Below are 18859 nucleotides of genomic sequence, written 5' to 3'. Positions count from 1 at the left end.
GTATTCATCAAGCCCCCATTTAACATAAAGCAATAAATTGACAAATTCAACCAGTCCTAAAAAATACTAAAATACGTGTCCTCAGTCATTCTTTCTACAAATTATTGGAATAACCAGATTCAGGAATTGAGCTATATCAGCTACATGGCAAGTAACAGTGAGCTGAAAAGCTGCATCACAAGTAGTAACCTACTGTATAAAGGACCAGTGTTTAGAGAGATAAGTAACTATTTTCATTGAAAAATACCAATACATTTTTCCAAAGCAGCTTCTTTCTAATTGCCTTCATTAAATTTAATTAGTTTGACATGAAAAAAATTAAACAGTGTAGTGACATATAGTGACTCATTCATCATACTTGACATTTCTCTTTTTTGATGAAATTTAAGGAACCTGATGAATGAATGAATACAGGTATGCAATCTTTGGTTATCTCCATTGATATCAGTGCAATTACTATTTACAGGATTCTGAAGATGAAATATATCGACGAATGTACAACACAATGATTAATACACCAGGTGTGTTGACAAAAGACAATGATGAGGGTGTGGAAAAAGTAAAAAATTCAAACTATGCATTCTTTATGGAGTCAACTTCAATTGAATATGTTATTGAACGTAACTGTGATCTGACCCAAGTTGGAGATAAACTTGATAACAAAGGCTATGGTATAGCAATGAGAAAAAGTAAGTACGCTCACTGTTACATTTACAGGGATATTTTTATCATTAGGGGAGGATGAGCCGTAGTGAGAGAAAAATTTTTGACAGAGTGGTTATCAGTTTATAGTTTCTTGACTTAAAGTTTTTCATGTATTTTAAGTCATTCTTAGTTAACATTCATACACTGTAAAACCAGACATACCCCTATTTTTTCACAATTGATTGTAGTTTGGATTAGAAATTTTTATCTCATTGTGGACCACCATGAACACAGTGAAGGTATTACATGATCTAACTAACACACAAACTTCATAAGTGAATTTTAATTCAAATTTTTCTGCTTTTGATCCATATAATGAAAGACAGTACTGCAAAAATAGAACTATACTTATAGTGAAATAGTACATCATTTGTGCTAATTATACATTTAATGTTTGACTGATGAAACTGAAGAGAAAATTAAATTAAAAAATTGTTTCATTTTGTATTCTACATATAATTGGTCGATGACAAACCATTTAAATAATATGTCTATTTACTGAAGCATCATCTGGAATGCATTGGAAAACAAAGGTAGTGACATTTGAATTCCACTCTGTTTTAGGTAAATGATTTCAAAGTTACTGTCACAATCTTTTTAAGTCAAAATCTGACATGATTCTCTTCTTTCCTTGAAATTCCACTAATATTTACTCCTGGTTTTTAAAACCAGATGCATTCAACAATGGGTATCATCTTATGGAATGGTGTGATATTTTAATTTCCTCTTGTTCTAATGAACTGGCACATTTTAAATGTTGTAATGACTTCTCTGTTTATTTTCCCCTCTAGTTTCACTTTAATTATTTTGTTTTTTATTTTCTAGCATGACATTCATTCTCCGCCATATCAGTGATAATGTGACTTAAATCTTTTTCTCTATTATTCCTTGCCCTCTGATGTGTCTTTTGCTTTTGGATAGCCCCAGAACTTCTGAGGACTTATTTATTTAGACTTTGGGTTGTGGTGTACTCAGCAGTTTGGAACAAATCACTGCATCAGTGGAGACAGAAAGGTTCAATTTTTTACTAAACCATTTAGACTTTGGGTTGTGGTGAACTCAGCAGTTTGGAACAAATCACTGCCTCAGTGGAGACAGAAAAGTCCAATTTTTTACCAAAACATTGGCGTCTACTAAATTCAGAGTACTTTGGTAGCTTCTCTTGAGTTTTTCCAATCTTAAGCTTTCCTGAATCATTTAGTTAATATACTGTTCGTTTATAATTTGTGACATTGATAACCTCTTTTTGTGCCTCTTAAGTCCCTTTATGTTCCTCTTCACAAATCTTCTCCCTACATTATTTGATGTTATAAGCAGTTTTAAATAAATGAACACAGCACTGTTGAATAAATGAATATAGGACTGTCAAATTTACTTTTTCATTCACTTCACATTTATTATTGCTAGACAGCCAGTAATCATCTTTCTTGTACTGTATTAACATGGACTTTGCAAGATCAGACCTGTAAGCTATATTCACTCTGAACAGACTCACAAAATTTCACAAGTATCAAATACTGACATATTGACTAATCAAACACAAATGAATGACATAGTTTTTACCGACTGAATTTTGTCTACAGACTGACTAATAACATAATAACTTGAACAGACAAACACAGTGTTTCAACTGGCTGAATACTTATCTTCAGCTGACTGTGAGTCTGTGTGGTACTTGTATATAGAGATGTGCATGATACAGAAATAAGAAAGTAGGAAATACGGTGCTATTGCATTTTAGATTAACATAAAAGTACTGGAAAGGTAAAGAATACAAAAACAAATTGGGCAATGAATTTATCTTGATTAGTCCTAAGCTTTAAAATCATAAAATGGCAGTACTGTAGTTACTATTTTATAAGGTGGAAGTTTAAATGTGCACTGCGAATTCCAAAGGCCACCAAGAATTTTCTGGAAAGTTAAATTTTACTCTTAGGATACGTCATAAAATAATGTTATTTTATTAAAATTATACATTTTTGTAAGCAGAAAAACCATGGCTATGAAAATATAACCCTGGATTTTGGAAAGAATGAGATACTAAGTTTGGAACAGTCCAGAGTATGATAATTTTGAATAAAAATTATGAAATATCAACTATTTGGAAAAAGTGAAATAATTGCCTGAATGAAGAAAATGAGAAGTTTCAAATAAGCTATCTTGAAACATATAGTTATTACCTTGGTCAAATTTTGAAGTGCATGTGGTTTACACTAAATCTGTTAATATAACCATAAATCAAATGTTTCAGCAGTCTGAAAGCTATACTGTGAATAATAAAGTTAAATGAAATACTAAATGAATGACAATTTAGAAGTATTGTGTAATGATGGTACATATATTTGCATGTACTGCTGTATTTCAAACAACTTTATTTGTACTAATTTTGAGGACAGCCTATGCTCAAGTGCATCTGTATCAACAGATGTGGTTATATTGTCCTCATTGCATCAAAAATATTGCTTGCCTTGCCATCCATATGTGTTGCTATGTCCACAGCTTGTGGTCTAGTGGCTTGCGTTGCTACCTCTGGATCACAATGTCCCAGTTCCGATTCCTGGGTGGGTCAGGGACTTTCTCCACCTGGGGACTGGGTGTTTGTGTTGTCCTCATCATTTCATCATCATTCAGGAAGTGGTGAAATTAGAACTAAAAAGATTGGGAACTTGTACAGGTGCTGATGACCACGATGTTGGGCACCCCACAAACCAACAACATTATCATCTGTTGCTATAGATACACTTGAGAATGGGTCATACCTGAAATTCTTGCAAATAAGGTAATTTGAAACACAGGCTGGTGGAATAATCTCCTTAATATTTATTGAGGCTATGATGCCCACCTAGATGAAAATGATAAAGTATTGTCATTGGGGTTCCTGGCTTTTTGTAACACTCATATATCTACTGCACAATTGTAGTGCAACTTATGACCACAATTTGGTGTATGGTTATTTCTGTAATATCAACTCCATTACTAAGTGAATAGTTTCTAATTACAGATGATGTATGATTGTCGAGGAAGAAAATTAAATCATTTTTCATGAAAGAACTGTTGTATCTAACAAAATCCTGAATTATACGGGTTAACAGTCCAGTATTAATCCACCTAGATTCATTTAACAATATAACAGTATCTGGTGGAGCATTGTTTATTATTTCACATTTGAAATGAGCACTGAGATTCCTGTACGAGGCCGGCCACAGTGGCCGAGCGGTTCTAGGCGCTTCAGTCTGGAACCGTGCGACTGGTACATCGCAGGTTCGAATCCTGCCTCAGGCATGGATATGTGTGATGTCCTTAGGTTAGTTATGTTTAAGTAGTGCTAAGCTCTAGGGGACTGATGACCTCAGAAGTTAAGTCTCATAGTGCTCAGAGCCATTTGATTTTGAACCAGTATTGGAAGTAAATTATTTCCTGTAACATTCATTAAGTAGAACACTGAAAGTAGATGTTTATGTTGTGCACATCTTCAGTATCTTGTACCTACATACTTACTTTAAATCTCTAGAAGCTAGTAATTTAAAAGTTTCTTTTTAGTAACAAAATAGTCCATGGGTGTTGTAATCTACCCCTCGCTCACATCATTTGTAGATTGTCACTGTCTTTCTAATTAACTCTTTTAATAATTTTTGAGACGAGTAAGATTTACAATAAACTTTTTACTTATCTTCATTTCTCATACTTGGCTCCAGTTCTTCACATCTAGATGCTGATTCTTGAAGCTGAAATTTTTGACATTTTAGGTTTCCATGGTTCCAATTGACATAAATAATGCTGAAGTAAGCCTGCACTGTATTTCTTGTTTCACTCAAAATTTTAATCTCTCACATTTTTCTACATCACGCTGTCTTTACAATTTCCATGTTAATGAAGCCGAAAATTTCATTGTTCTTCCGAAAAATAAAAACATATACAATCACATCAGAGGCATGCCCACTACTGCTTCACTCTACAGTATTAACAACATTCCAAAGGGTTTACAAATTTTCTTGACAAATGAATTTCTATTAATCTGTTATAATTTTATAAGTGAATCCAGATATTAACATAATAAATAGTGTTAGATTGTGTAATTAATAACAGAAATTTTAAGTGCACTGAGTATTTTGTAATTTCAAATGTTTCTAAAAAAATAATTTTAATTGTACATACAGAGCTGTACATATCGATTGTAACAACAAAAATTAAATAATTTCTTTTTATAGATTTTAGCCTGAAATATAATACATTGTTTACAAAATCATATGAAATTCTTTTAAAAAAACAGCTGAGATAATATTAACCTATACAAAATTTGAAAATATTTTTGGTATTGCTAACTTTTGTTGAGGAAAAGTAATGCTAGAGGAGGGTGTCCCTTTACAGTGTACTGCTGGCTGTTGATGTACAAAGGACACAATATTCCAGCAATCAAAACTGTTGCCATCATCAAGTGTGCTGATAAACTGACCACCTGGTGGCTCAGGGATGGCATACATCCCCACCAGCTCCAAACACTCGAATTAACTTTCCCATTTGCTGCCCACACCTAGAGGCACTCCAGCATGTCAACTGCCATGGCATTCAGCATTCTGTGCATCAGCCACTACTCATTGTGTGTGTGTGTCAGCATTGAGGCAATAGTGGCTCCATCAGTCCCAGGAGTCAGTTACTTGAGTTTGCTAGAACTTTGTACTTGGTCCTAATTAAGCCTCAGTGGTGGTTCCAGGATTTGCAAAGGCTTAAATTATACAATATCATGATAATGTACATCGCTGCACTTATTTTCTTCAGTTTTCTGACCCACAAAAATGTAATTCATTAAAATGTTTATAAGGAATATCTCATTTAACCCTCAACTAAGATGTCTAACATTTTTCATGTATAACATGTCGTGGTCTGTCAGACCTTGGGAATTTATTTTAAATAAGTGTTTTTCATCTTTGCTGAAAACTATTTCAATTAGTTATTATCAAGATAAAAAATAATAAATATTGAGAAAAAAGAGGCATTTTAAACTTTAGATTGAAGTCTGTGACTGTATGAAGAAAAACTCTCTTATCTCTTTGTTTCAAAGCCCATTTTACCCATTTTCTGTGCACGTTCAAGACATATTGCATGTCCACACTGTTGACAAGGATATGTGGTCTTCTTCTTCAGTTTTGGAAGGCAAAAGCTGCAGGCTTTCCTTATTTGAAATGTTTCCCAAAGAGTATGAATTCGTGGATGTTCTTCATCTGATCTCTGCAGTAAGCATCTGACTGAAACAATAAGTTCCTTTGGATGATTTTTTTTCTGCAATCAGCATGTCATAAGGAGATATGTTAGTACCTTCGCTAATGATTTCATGAAGTCAAAACATGTTACATCTGGAGTCTTCTTGAAAGACTGATGTAGGTGATAAGCATTTACTCCACAGGCAGTATCAACCAGTGTAACAATTGATATAATTAAAATGATAAGGCAGATTATTAAATATAATGTGTTCCATTGTTTACCTAACTTCTACTCTGCAATAATCAACACCTTTAACTCAGGGATAGCTTGTGATCCATTAGTGGTGCTTCTGGGCTTGTAAAGGTCATGCCATGCTCAACTAGGAGATCCCAATAAACACTTTAAGGAGGCAGGTCGCAACCCCAGAGAGGGGCAAAGAGGATCTCATATCCTTGAATAATGACCACCGGTGGTGGCCATTACGCATGTAGGAGGGAGAGAGGGGAAAGTACAAGGGCTGGTCGGACTCCACACATGCTTCTCAGGCACATAGGAGGGAGAGAGGAAAAGGAAGGGTGAGTACACTTGTCGCGGCATGATGTATCTACCGAACCCAAGATGGCATCAGTTGCGGAAGTATTGAATATAAAAGTTCATGAAAATAGTGGTATACAGTGTCAATCTTGCAAAAAGTGCACGAAACCTGTTAAAAGTGGCTTCGTCTGTGTTCAGTGTAACCATAAATTTCATTTTCGTTGCGGAAAGGTTGATCCTTCCCTGAGAAGCGATGATAATTGTGCGACTATGTGGAACTGTGCAGATTGTAAACAAAAGACTGCATCCCTTAATGATCAAGAAACGTGTACGTGTGATGCAGCAAGGAAGACCGACAGTATCAAAAAGGAAAATCTATCATATATTACAATTATTGGACTCTTACAGGATGAATTAAAAAAACTGTACGAGAAATATGAATTAAATCCACACAAGTCGGAGCAATGGCGTGGTAAAACAAAAACCAAAGATGTGAAAATCGGTGCTTCATCCTCCGAAAATGATCTGTTGTTAATTATTGCTGAGCTACGAGAGGACACAAAAATTCTGAGTGATGAAAACAGAAGACTCAAGCTTAAATTGGAAGAGAGTGGTCATTAGGTATGTCTTAATATCCCCAAACCTATGGAAGAATTGCCAGAAAGTGAAGCTATGACTAAAACGGCTCACAACAGGCCTAGCAGTAGATGGGTAACTGTAAAATCGAAGGGGAGTGCTTACAAACATATTAACAATAAACATAGGCAGGAATTCGTGTTACCATTAAATAACATATATAATTCGCTTCAAAACACAGATGACATAGAAACTGTATCAGCACACTCATCTGATAAGGTGGTGCAGGACTCTCAAAACTTAGCGAACAGCCAAGTAAGGTATAAGAAAAAACCTAAAATCAAGATTTATTCAGACAGTTACGCCAGAGGATTAGCAGCTATGTTAACGGTAAGCGGACTTCGTGTGATTAACGAGTTTGAAATAGAAGGTACCATTAAATCAGGAGCTGGTTTACGAGATATTTCAACATCAATCAAGAAAGAATGCACAGTCCTCACGGACAGAGACTTTGTAGTGGTAATGGCCGGAGCAAACGACGTCAGCAGAAACGAAAGGAAGATTGCTACTTCGACACTGAAGAAGACTCTCAGAATGTTAACCCACACCAACGTGATTGTTGTTAATGTGCCACATCGACATGATTTGCCCCAGTGGTCATGTGTGAATAAGGAATTGGAGCAGACAAACAAGGAGTACAAAGCTATCTGTAAGCACTTTAAGAATGTTTCCTTAATTAACACCAGTAATTGTAGCAGAGAATGACATTCCAAGCATGGTCAACATTTCAGTTATCTAGGTAAACGTGTTTTAAGTGATACAATTATCACAATAGTATTGGATAAGCTAGAGAAGGAAAAAAGACCAGTAATGTGTTTGGATTATGTTTCAACTGAGATGACAAAAAACTTGTATGCATAGACCAGGTTGGGTGTTCTAGTAACATAAAGACACAACCTGGTCAACTTTCATGCAGTAACAGTAGGTCATGTCAACTAAGAGAATATGCAAAAAAAAGAAATGCCTAAAGTTGTTGTTGTTGTGGTATTCAGTCCTGAGACTGGTTTGATGCAGCTCTCCATGCTACTCTATCCTGTGCAAGCTGCTTCATCTCCCAGTATCTACTGCAACCTACATCCTTCTGAATCTGCTTAGTGTATTGATCTCTTGGTCTCCCTCTATGATTTTTACCCTCCACACTGCCCTCCAATGCTAAATTTGTGATCCCTTGATGCCTCAAAACATGTCCTACCAACCGATCCCTTCTTCTAGTCAAGTTGTGCCACAAACTTCTCTTCTCCCCAATCCTATTCAATACCTCCTCATTAGTTATGTGATCTACCCACCTTATCTTCAGCATTCTTCTGTAGCACCACATTTCGAAAGCTTCTATTCTCTTCCTGTCCAAACTGGTTATCGTCCATGTTTCACTTCCATACTTGGCTACACTCCATACAAATACTTTCAGAAACGACTTCCTGACACTTAAATCTATACTCGATGTTAACAAATTTCTCTTCTTCAGAAACGACTTCCTTGCCATTGCCAGTCTACATTTTATATCCTCTCTACTTCGACCATCATCAGTTATTTTACTCCCTAAATAGCAAAACTCCTTTACTACTTTAAGTGTCTCATTTCCTAATCTAATCCCCTCAGCATCACCCGATTTAATTTGACTACATTCCATTATCCTCGTTTTGCTTTTGTTGATGTTCATCTTATATCCCCCTTTCAAGACACTGTCCATTCCATTCAACTGCTCTTCCAAGTCCTTTGCTGTCTCTGACAGAATTACAATGTCATCGGCGAACCTCAAAGTTTTTATTTCTTCTCCATGGATTTTAATACCTACTCCGAATTTTTCTTTTGTTTCCCTTACTGCTTGCTCAATATACAGATTGAATAACATCGGGGAGAGGCTACAACCCTGTCTCACTCCTTTCCCAACCACTGCTTCCCTTTCATGCCCCTCGACTTTTATAACTGCCATCTGGTTTCTGTACAAATTGTAAATAGCCTTTCGCTCCCTGTATTTTACCCCTGCCACCTTCAGAATTTGAAAGAGAGTATTCCAGTTAACGTTGTCAAAAGCTTTCTCTAAGTCTACAAATGCTAGAAACGTAGGTTTGCCTTTTCTTAATCTTTCTTCTAAGATAAGTTGTAAGGTTAGTATTGCCTCACATGTTCCAACATTTCTACGGAATCCAAACTGATCTTCCCCAAGGCCCGCTTCTACCAGTTTTTCCATTCATCTGTAAAGAATTCGCGTTAGTATTTTGCAGCTGTGACTTATTAAACTGATAGTTCGGTAATTTTCACATCTGTCAACACCTGCTTTCTTTGGGATTGGAATTATTATATTCTTCTTGAAGTCTGTGGGTATTTCGCCTGTCTCATACATCTTGCTCACCAGATGGTAGAGTTTTGTCATGACTGGCTCTCCCAAGGCCATCAGTAGTTCTAATGGAATGTTGTCTACTCCTGGGGTCTTGTTTCGACTCAGGTCTTTCAGTGCTCTGTCAAACTCTTCACGCAGTATCTTATCTCCCATTTCATCTTCATCTACATCCTCTTCCATTTCCATAATATTGTCCTCAAGTATATCGCCCTTGTATAAACCCTCTATATACTCCTTCCACCTTTCTGCCTTCCCTTCTTTGCTTAGAACTGGGTTGCCATCTGAGCTCTTGATATTCATACAAGTGGTTCTCTTCTCTCCAAAGGTCTCTTTAATTTTCCTGTAGGCAGTATCTATCTTACCCCTAGTGAGACAAGCCTCTACATCCTTACATTTGTCCTCTAGCCATCCCTGCTTAGCCATTTTGCACTTCCTGTCGATCTCATTTTTGAGACGTTTGTATTCCTTTTTGCCTGCTTCATTTACTGCATTTTTATATTTTCTGCTTTCATCAACTAAATTCAATATTTCTTCTGTTACCCAAGGATTTCTATTAGCCCTCGTCTTTTTACCTACTTGATCCTCTGCTGCCTTCACTACTTCATCCCTCAGAGCTACCCATTCTTCTTCTACTGTATTTCTTTCCCCCATTCCTGTCAATTGTTCCCTTATGCTTTTCCTGAAACTCTGTACAACCTCTGGTTCTTTCAGTTTATCCAGGTCCCATCTCCTTAAATTCCCACCTTTTTGCAGTTTCTTCAGTTTCAATCTGCAGTTCATAACCAATATATTGTGGTCGGAATCCACATCTGCCCCTGGAAATGTCTTACAATTTAAAACCTGGTTCCTAAATCTCTGTCTTACCATTATGTAATCTATCTGATACCTTTTAGTATCTCCAGGATTCTTCCAGGTATACAACCTTCTTTCATGATTCTTGAACCAAGTGTTAGCTATGATTAAGTTATGCTCTGTGCAAAATTCTATAAGGCGGCTTCCTCTTTCATTTCTTCGCCCCAATCCATATTCACCTATTATGTTTCCTTCTCTCCCTTTTCCTACTGATGAATTCCAGTCACCCATGACTATTAAATTTTTGTCTCCCTTCACTACCTGAATAATTTCTTTTATCTCATCATACATTTCATCAATTTCTTCATCATCTGCAGAGCTAGTTGGCATATAAACTTGTACTACTGTAGTAGGCATGGGCTTTGTGTCTATCTTGGCCACAATAATGCGTTCACTATGCTGTTTGTAGTAGCTAACCTGCACTCCTATTTTTTTATTCATTATTAAACCTACTCCTGCATTACCCCTATTAGATTTTGTATTTATAACCCTGTAGTCACCTGACCAAAAGTCTTGTTCCTCCTGCCACCGAACTTCACTAATTCCCACTATATCTAACTGTAACCTATCCATTTCCCTTTTTAAATTTTCTAACCTACCTGCCCGATTAAGGGATCTGACATTCCACTCTCCGATCCGTAGAATGCCAGTTTTCTTTCTCCTGATAACGATGCCCTCTTGAGTAGTCCCTGCCCGGAAATCCGAATGGGGGACTATTTTACCTCCGTAATATTTTACCCAAGAGGACGCCATCATCATTTAATCATACAGTAAAGCTGCATGTCCTCGGGAAAAATTATGGCTGTAGTTTCCCCTTGCTTTCAGCCGTTCACAGTACCAGCACAGCAAGGCCGTTTTGGTTAATGTTACAAGGCCAGATCAGTCAATTATCCAGACTGTTGCCCCTGCAACTACTGAAAAGGCTGCTGCCCCTCTTCAGGAACTACATGTTTGTCTGACCTCTCAACAGATACCCCTCCATTGTGGTTGCACCTACGGTACGGCCATCTGTATCGCTGAGGCACGCAAGCCTCCCCACCAACGGCAAGGTCCATGGTTCATGGGGGGATGCCTAAAGTAGAGTTTAAAATATGCTACCTCAATATTCAGGGCATGGCAGATAAAAACTTAATTGTCAACGAATTTTCAAATGAAAATGTGATAGATATTCTATTTTTAAGTGAACATTGGTGTAAAGAGGATTAGCTTGGGTACAAAGTATTGGATGATTACACACTACTTAGTTGCTATTGCAGAAAAGAGCACTTACGTGGTGGGGTAGCAATATATGCAAAAACACCTCTTGCACCAAACTGTGGCAGGATAGATCTCAATACCCTTTGTGATGAAATGCATTTTGAAATGTCAGGTCTAGTAATTGAGAGCCTTAAGCTAATGGTAGTAGTAGTGTACAGGCCACCTAGTGGTGACCCCCATATCTTTCTGGAGAAACTTGAGGAACTCTTAATGTACATATGTATACCGAAATGGAAAAAATACAATGTTGTCATTGGAGCGGATATCAATTCAAGTTTTGATGTCCTGCAGGACAGAAAAACTGTGACAGAGCTCAAAAATGTGCTTCGACAATTTAACCTGTACTATGTTAACTGCAAACCTACCAGAGGCTCATCCTGTCTAGACAATATATTTACAAATATTAAGAGAACTTGTATGTCCACTGATGTAATTAGTTTCCCTTTCTCAGACCATGATGCAGTATATCTTAGTCTTAATCATGTAACTTCAGACTGCACCAAACCAGAATCTAAAACTGTGATTACTAGATCAGTGAGCAGAGAGAGGATGGATAGGTTTAGACATGCCCTCACTTATTTCAGTTGGGACACATGTTTTATTAGGCTTCAACACAGTTCAGCTGATATTGTATTCACAAAGTTTTTCATTGTCTTTTTAAATGTATTTGAAAATAACATCCCTCTGAAAAAATGTACAGTGAATATTAGTAGTAATTACAAGAAAAGGAAAACGAAGGAATGGTATACTCCACAGTTAGGGCAACTGAAAAATACTGCTATGCTGTATTCTAGTCTGTACAAAACCAGTAAATCAGAACTGTATAAAGACCTGTATGCTAAAGCTAAATGCAAGTATAGGAAGGCAATAAATGAAGCAAAGGAACTGCATAACATAGTAAACATTGAAAAATCTAACAATAAATGCAGGAAGGCCTGGAGTGTAATAAACTCCATTGCACACACTAAACACAAAGAGGAAATTGCCATTATCCCAGAAGAATTTAATAAATATTGCATTCAGTCCATTGAAGAAATTAGTAGTTCAATAATCAAACCACCTGAAAATGCACTTAGTATTATGGACAGCTGCTTTGAAAAGCTTCCCCCAAGCACCTTCACTTTCACAGAAGTGAGCCCAAATAATATCTTAAAAATAGTGAAAAATTTCAAACCTTCAGTTAGTGTTGATTACTATGATATGTCATGTAATTTGTTGAAAGATGTTATTGAGTGTGTATTTATCCTTTAACGTTTTGTGTTAACAAATGCCTAGTTGAAAGTAAGTTCCCCGATATACTAAAAATTTCTAGAGTTGTGCCCATATACAAAAAAGGGGAAAAGAACTGTCCCGCTAGTTACAGACCTATATCCATAACCCTAGTTTTTTCAAAAATTTTAGAAACAATTATGTATGAGCAAGTTAGTGCCTACTTGGGTAAACTAAATATAATTAGTGATAAACAGTTTGGATTTAGGAAAGATAAATCCACAACGGATGCAATGGACTCCCTCGTAAAATTAGTCCTAGATGTTTTCAAGGCTAGGGACTATGCCCAGGCTACCTGAGCAGAGCCTTTGACTGTGTAGAGCATGACACTGTGCTGAATAAGCTAGTTTACTATGGTTTTGATGACTACAGTATAAATATGTTCAGGTCTTTTCTAGAGAACCGTCAACAAGTTTTGTGCATTGGTAGGGAGAAATCAAATTTGGTTAATGTTAGGTACAGAGTGCCTCAAGGGTTGGTGCTTGGACCTTTACTGTTTATACTAATGATTAATGAGCTGCCCTTAGTCATAAATTCTCATACAATATTGTATGCTGATGACACAACTTTTCTACATAAAAGCTCTGATCTAGGTACACTGAAAACACTGACCGAAAATACCCTTGCTCAGTCCTCATTATGGTTCAAAGCTAATGGCTTCTTGCTAAATGAAAACAAAACCCAGATACTTTACTTTAGCCTCAAAGAGATTCCTAACTACCAGGAATTAGAAACTGTTAAATTTTTAGGTGTTACTATTGACAATAAATTGACATGGGAACCACACATTAAAAATATATTGGCCAGGCTTTCAAGAGTTATTTATCTAATTAGAAATTTAAAATGACATGTTTCCAATGACTATGTGAGATCAGCATATTTTGCCTTCTTTCAAAGCATCATCTCTTATTGAATTTTACTGTAGGGTAGTAGCTGTCATGTAAATGACATTTTACTTTTACAGAAGAAAGTAATAAGAATAATAACAGATTCTGATAAAACAGAACATTGTAAACCTCTGTTTATTAAATTGCAGCGTCTTACAGTAGTAAACTTATTCATCTACTATGTTTTAATGTACATTAGAAACAATGTGTCTAATTTTGTGTTGGGAAGTGATATTCATAGCCATAATACTAGAAACAGAACATCTGTAGACGTACCATATCATAGATTATCAAATCGCATAACTCTTACCTAGTTCTTGGACTAAGGATGTTTAATAGACTAAGTGCTGACTTTAAAGAACTGCCTGCAATGTAGGAGAAGCTAGTTTAACTTCTTCTCCAACTTGCAGATTAATGTCACAAATAAACATGTCTATAGCTCCCATCTTAGTCTTCTTCTCTAGGAGTACCTCATTACATGTGGCATCCCTGCCAAGAGTACAGGTTCAGCAAGAAATAGATCTCATCTGATCAGCATACTTCTCAAAAATTTTCTTTTCTTACTTCTGTTGGGACAGAAACAACTTGGTCCTGTAATAGCAGGCTCTTGATTTGTCTGTGTACCAATCTACTAGGCCTTTTGCTAGGCTGTCAAAACTTTCAGCATTATTCATGCTGGCTACTGACTCAACATAATTATGTGCATCCTCTGATGATTTTATTTCTGCCAAACATAATAAAAAAGTATCTGACCACACACAAAAGTGGCCACGTCATGAATGTTTTGCAAGAATATCAATATACCCACATTTGGTCTTCCTGCCCTAATTCCACTTAGGGCAATGGTTGGAAGACTGCTTATAATGGAAGGGGGGAGGCAACCACATGACCTTCAGCTTCCCTGTGTCTCTCAAAATTTGTCTGGACATCAAATTCAGTTTTTATCACAGTGGCCTGCAATCACCATTTTCTAAACTGCTAGTCCAGAGTTCAGCCTTGATGGTTTCCTCAGTACCATTCTCAGTTTTTTTCCCCCTAGTATGGGGTCCAGGAGGATCTACAGTACCTAAAACACACAGTTCTAAATTGTTCTAGCATGACGTACAACTCTTGAAAACAGATACTCTCTGTTATACAGGGTGAGTTAAGAGGAAAGGTACATGTTGTGAGGGGTGATACTAGTGGTGATTCTGAACAAAAAACTCCTAATAAACATATGCCCTTTTCTTAACCATTTCAAGATAAACCAATGAAAACGACTAGGAATGGGGAACATGTAGCATCATCCTTACTAACCCTGTCAATACACAGTTGACTTGCGATGGTGGAATTGTTTACCTCAAGTCTCAGTCAACAGTGCTTGTTGTAGTGCATGGTACTACAGTGTTATTACATGAACAACGAATACAGTTTTTTGTAGTGAAAATGCCATGGATCTCCCAATGCAGAATATGCTGACATGGTGTTTGTCTATGGTTTGTCCAATGGGAATTCCAGAACTGCCATGCAAGAATACCAACAATGATATCCAAATCGCAGAGTGCCAGATAGCAGGGTGTTTAGCAGGGTGTTTCACAGACTGCATGAGTGTGGTACACTTCTCAGCATAAATGTTGTCTCTGAATGGTCTGTACAACAAACTCTTAATGAAGTTGAGAACGTTCTTCAAGTAATGGACTGCAACTCTACTACTAGCTTTAGAAGACTTGCTGCCCATATTGGTATTCCACAAACATGAGTGCTAGGCCCAGTGCACGAGCATAGCCTGTATCCCTTTCATCGTCAGAGAGTACAACATCTGCATAAAGGAGATGCTGCCACCTGGCAAGAATTCTGTCAATAGATAATTGTCAGTGAGTGATTAATTCCACATAGTCTGTTCACTGATGAGTCAACATTTACCCACAACAGCATCAACAGCATGCACAACTCTCATGTATGGGCAAATGAAAAAGTGCATGCTACTATGGAAACGAATTTTCAATGACATTTCTCAGTCAACAGTTTGGTATTATTGACGAACAACTCATCAGTCCAGTTGTTTTAGATAACCATCTTACTGGGACACAGTATCTTGAGTTTCTTCAAAGTGTTTTACCAGAATACATAGAGGATATCCCTTTGGCAACATGAGCTCATATGTACTTTCAGCATGACAGAGCTCCTATACATTCCATATGCCCAGTGACACAGCATCTCAAAACAACATATCCTGGTCATTTGATCAGTCACCGTGGAGTCATTGCTTGGCCACCGAGGTCACCCCACGTTACGCCATTGGATTACTGTTTGTGGGGGTGGCTGAAGAGCGATGTCTACAAGTGCAGAGTGGACACAAGAGAAGGACTTCTGGCTCATATTTTACATGTTTGTTCCCAGGTAAAGGAATGCAAAACTGAGCTCTGATTGGCGACACAACACCTGTCTACAAGAGCAGCAACATGCATTGAAGTTGACAGTGGACTGTTTGAACATCTTCTGTGGGGAAATGTACACAATTAAACAAACCATAACATAACAGTATCTTAATTTACTGTCCTCTGTACCTTTCCCATTCCCAGCTATTTTCACGGTTTATCTGGAGATGCTTAAGAAAAGGGCATATGTTTATTAGAAGTTTTTTGTTCAGAATCACCAGCAGTATCACCCATCAAAGCATGTACCTTTCCTCCTGACTCACCTTGTTAATAGAAACTCATGCATAAATCTTGGCAAGATGCAGCACTTGGAGAGCAGCAGCAGATGTGGATGGCAGCAGGATGGTGTGCAAAGAGAAAATGTGGGCACACATGGCCTATGGCTGTGAGTATGCTGCACCCACATGATGATTGCATGGGTGGCAGTGTCAGTGGAGCAGAAATGACAAATGCCCACCAGCATCACAGACAGGGCCCTTAAGAAAGTGGCATTGAACATAGGATTCTCAGGCTTTGCAGAAGTAAGACCAGGTGCAGCATGTCCTGCAGCACTGAACATTGGTGGCAGGGTGGCTCCAGCGAGCTGGCTGGTAGGTCTGGTAGTTCAGTAATGAATGGGGTGGTAGTGGCAGCTGTCAGTTATCTGTGGGTGCCACCTCTGGGTGGCAGCAGTGGTGGGTGGGCCATACCAACCTAATGCAGTTCACTCGCACACTCTGCCCTTCTCACTGGGTGTTGATGAGCATGCTGCATGCACAGGGTGGCACTCTTCTCGTCCCAGGATGGCAAAAAGGCAGCAGCTGCAGGTGAGCAGCAATGGTGGTGAAGCTGCGGTGATATGACAATGTGGTGGTGGTGCCAGCCATGTGGTGCAGCGTGATGCCAACTGGCTCTGATGCACACTCTGGATCCCAGCTAGTAGCTCTCGCACAACTCTCACAAAGTCCACTGCCTCACTGGATAATGCAATACAGAAATACTTTGCTCTGGTGTGGCATCAGCTTCTGCTCATGACCAGCAACAGACAGGAACTCACCACAATTACACAATTCCAACTGTGATATCAGAATAAGTATTGTGGCATCTATCTGTAAAACAGGTGAATTCTGGACGAAAATGTGGGTCAGGTCCCAATTCTAATGCTAATTTGTCCAGGAATGACTGAGGGTAGCAACAGGGTGGGCATCCAGCAGGGCAACTTGAAATAATAACAGGAATAATGGAAATTTAGAACTCATGTAGTTCAGTGTACATTGTACATAAGGCACACCTGGGAAAAGGGAGGCTAGGTGACCAATAGCTTGGTGGAGTCATTTGTGCTAGGACATCGAGGAGTGAGGAGAGGAAGCATGCTGTCAGGTCATTGGCTTGTGGCAGAGAGAGCTCTTCAGAGAGCTGTTCTCAGTTTCATTATCTGCCTGCAACATTTGGCCCTTCACATGACATCTTCCTGATCCTCCTGTTGGTGGCTACTGCATGAAAGTTTGCAGACTTACTTCACCAGCAGTATCCAACTGTGGGAACTGTGCCTAGCACAGCAATATCAGGATGAGCTGCAAAGCAACCTTCCACCAGCAGCTCACAACATGGAGTGAAAAATGCATAATAAATCTCATAATTTTCATAGGAGTGGCTTTGTGCACATTTCCTTTCTAGATCAAGGTGACAGACATCAATAAATCTTTTTGTAGATTATTACTGATCCTAGTACTGATACCATGAACTGAGCTGTTGTGGAAAAAAAGATGTATGTTGTTTATTATAAATTTCATTAAATGGAAATATAATGAGAATCATTGGTAACCATTTGCAATTCCTTGAATAGACAGAACATTCTTGAATCAACACAACAAATGATTTGTATTACACAGTTCTGGACTCAAAAACTTCAGGTTTTCTTGATTAGTTACCTCAAAATGTGGTCATGTATGACTTTAGGGAATGAAACTGCTGGCTATTCTATTGCTATTAATCTACAGGGGTTGAACAAAAAATATGGAAACACTGAATGAGATGCATGCTTGAATGTAGATGCAGATTCTAGGCAAGGCTGCAGATTGTGCAGTTGTAGTTGACTACAAATAGCAACTGTGCTGTCCTCAATGTGTCACAAGTGTCAGTCATTGTCAGAAGTGTGTTCTGTGTAGTTGTGAGTGCATTTTGTCAAAGCTAGGTGCTCTTGAATGTGGGAAAATTATTGGTGCTTCCATAACCAAGGAAGCTGAAATGTTTGGTGTTTCAAGTGGCACCCTATCGAAGATTTATACCATATTTTGGTAAAGCAGAGAAACAGCATCCACTAAGTCACAACATGAATGAAAATGTGTGTTGAGTGATTCTGACATGGCCATCAGAGGGGACTGTGACAATGAATAAAGAGGGTGACAGCTGTGAAAGTCACCGTAAAACTGAATATTGCACTTGTGAACCCTGTCAGCACCAAAAAATCATGAAGGGAGCTCCAGAAGCAGAGAATTGCAGCATGAGTTGGAATTCCAAAACCACCACTCAGTGATGCAAATGCCCACTAAAGGAGAATGTATTGCTGAAGGCACAAAACTTGGATTATGGAGCAATGGACGAAAGCTGTTTGGCTGGATGAGACTTGCTGCAGAGTGTTTTCAACTTCTGGCCAGGTTTACATCCAAAGAGTGAAACATGTAGGTGGTTTAGTGACAATTTTGGCAGTCATATCATGGTATTCCATGGGCCACATGGTTACTCTACATGGTCACATTACTGGCAAGGATTATGTCACCGTT

The 18859-nt window shown here is 38.0% G+C and overlaps 1 protein-coding gene across 3 annotated transcripts in view; it reads left to right on the top strand.

Moving 5' to 3' along the window:
* LOC126470105 (glutamate receptor ionotropic, kainate 2-like) overlaps window positions 1-18859 on the top strand; it is a 522028-nt gene that overhangs the window by 455841 nt on the left and 47328 nt on the right. For all 3 annotated transcript variants that reach the window (XM_050097682.1, XM_050097680.1, XM_050097681.1), the window contains exon 15: window positions 467-689. In XM_050097682.1, coding sequence (XP_049953639.1) covers window positions 467-689 — 223 coding nt within the window. The remainder of the gene's footprint in view (window positions 1-466; window positions 690-18859) is intronic.

The sequence above is a fragment of the Schistocerca serialis genome, chromosome 3, assembly GCF_023864345.2.
Source record: "Schistocerca serialis cubense isolate TAMUIC-IGC-003099 chromosome 3, iqSchSeri2.2, whole genome shotgun sequence".
NCBI classification, from domain to species: Eukaryota; Metazoa; Arthropoda; class Insecta; order Orthoptera; family Acrididae; genus Schistocerca; species Schistocerca serialis.
The sequence above is the reverse complement of the archived record's forward strand: the minus strand, read 5'-3'. Positions and strand labels throughout refer to the sequence as shown.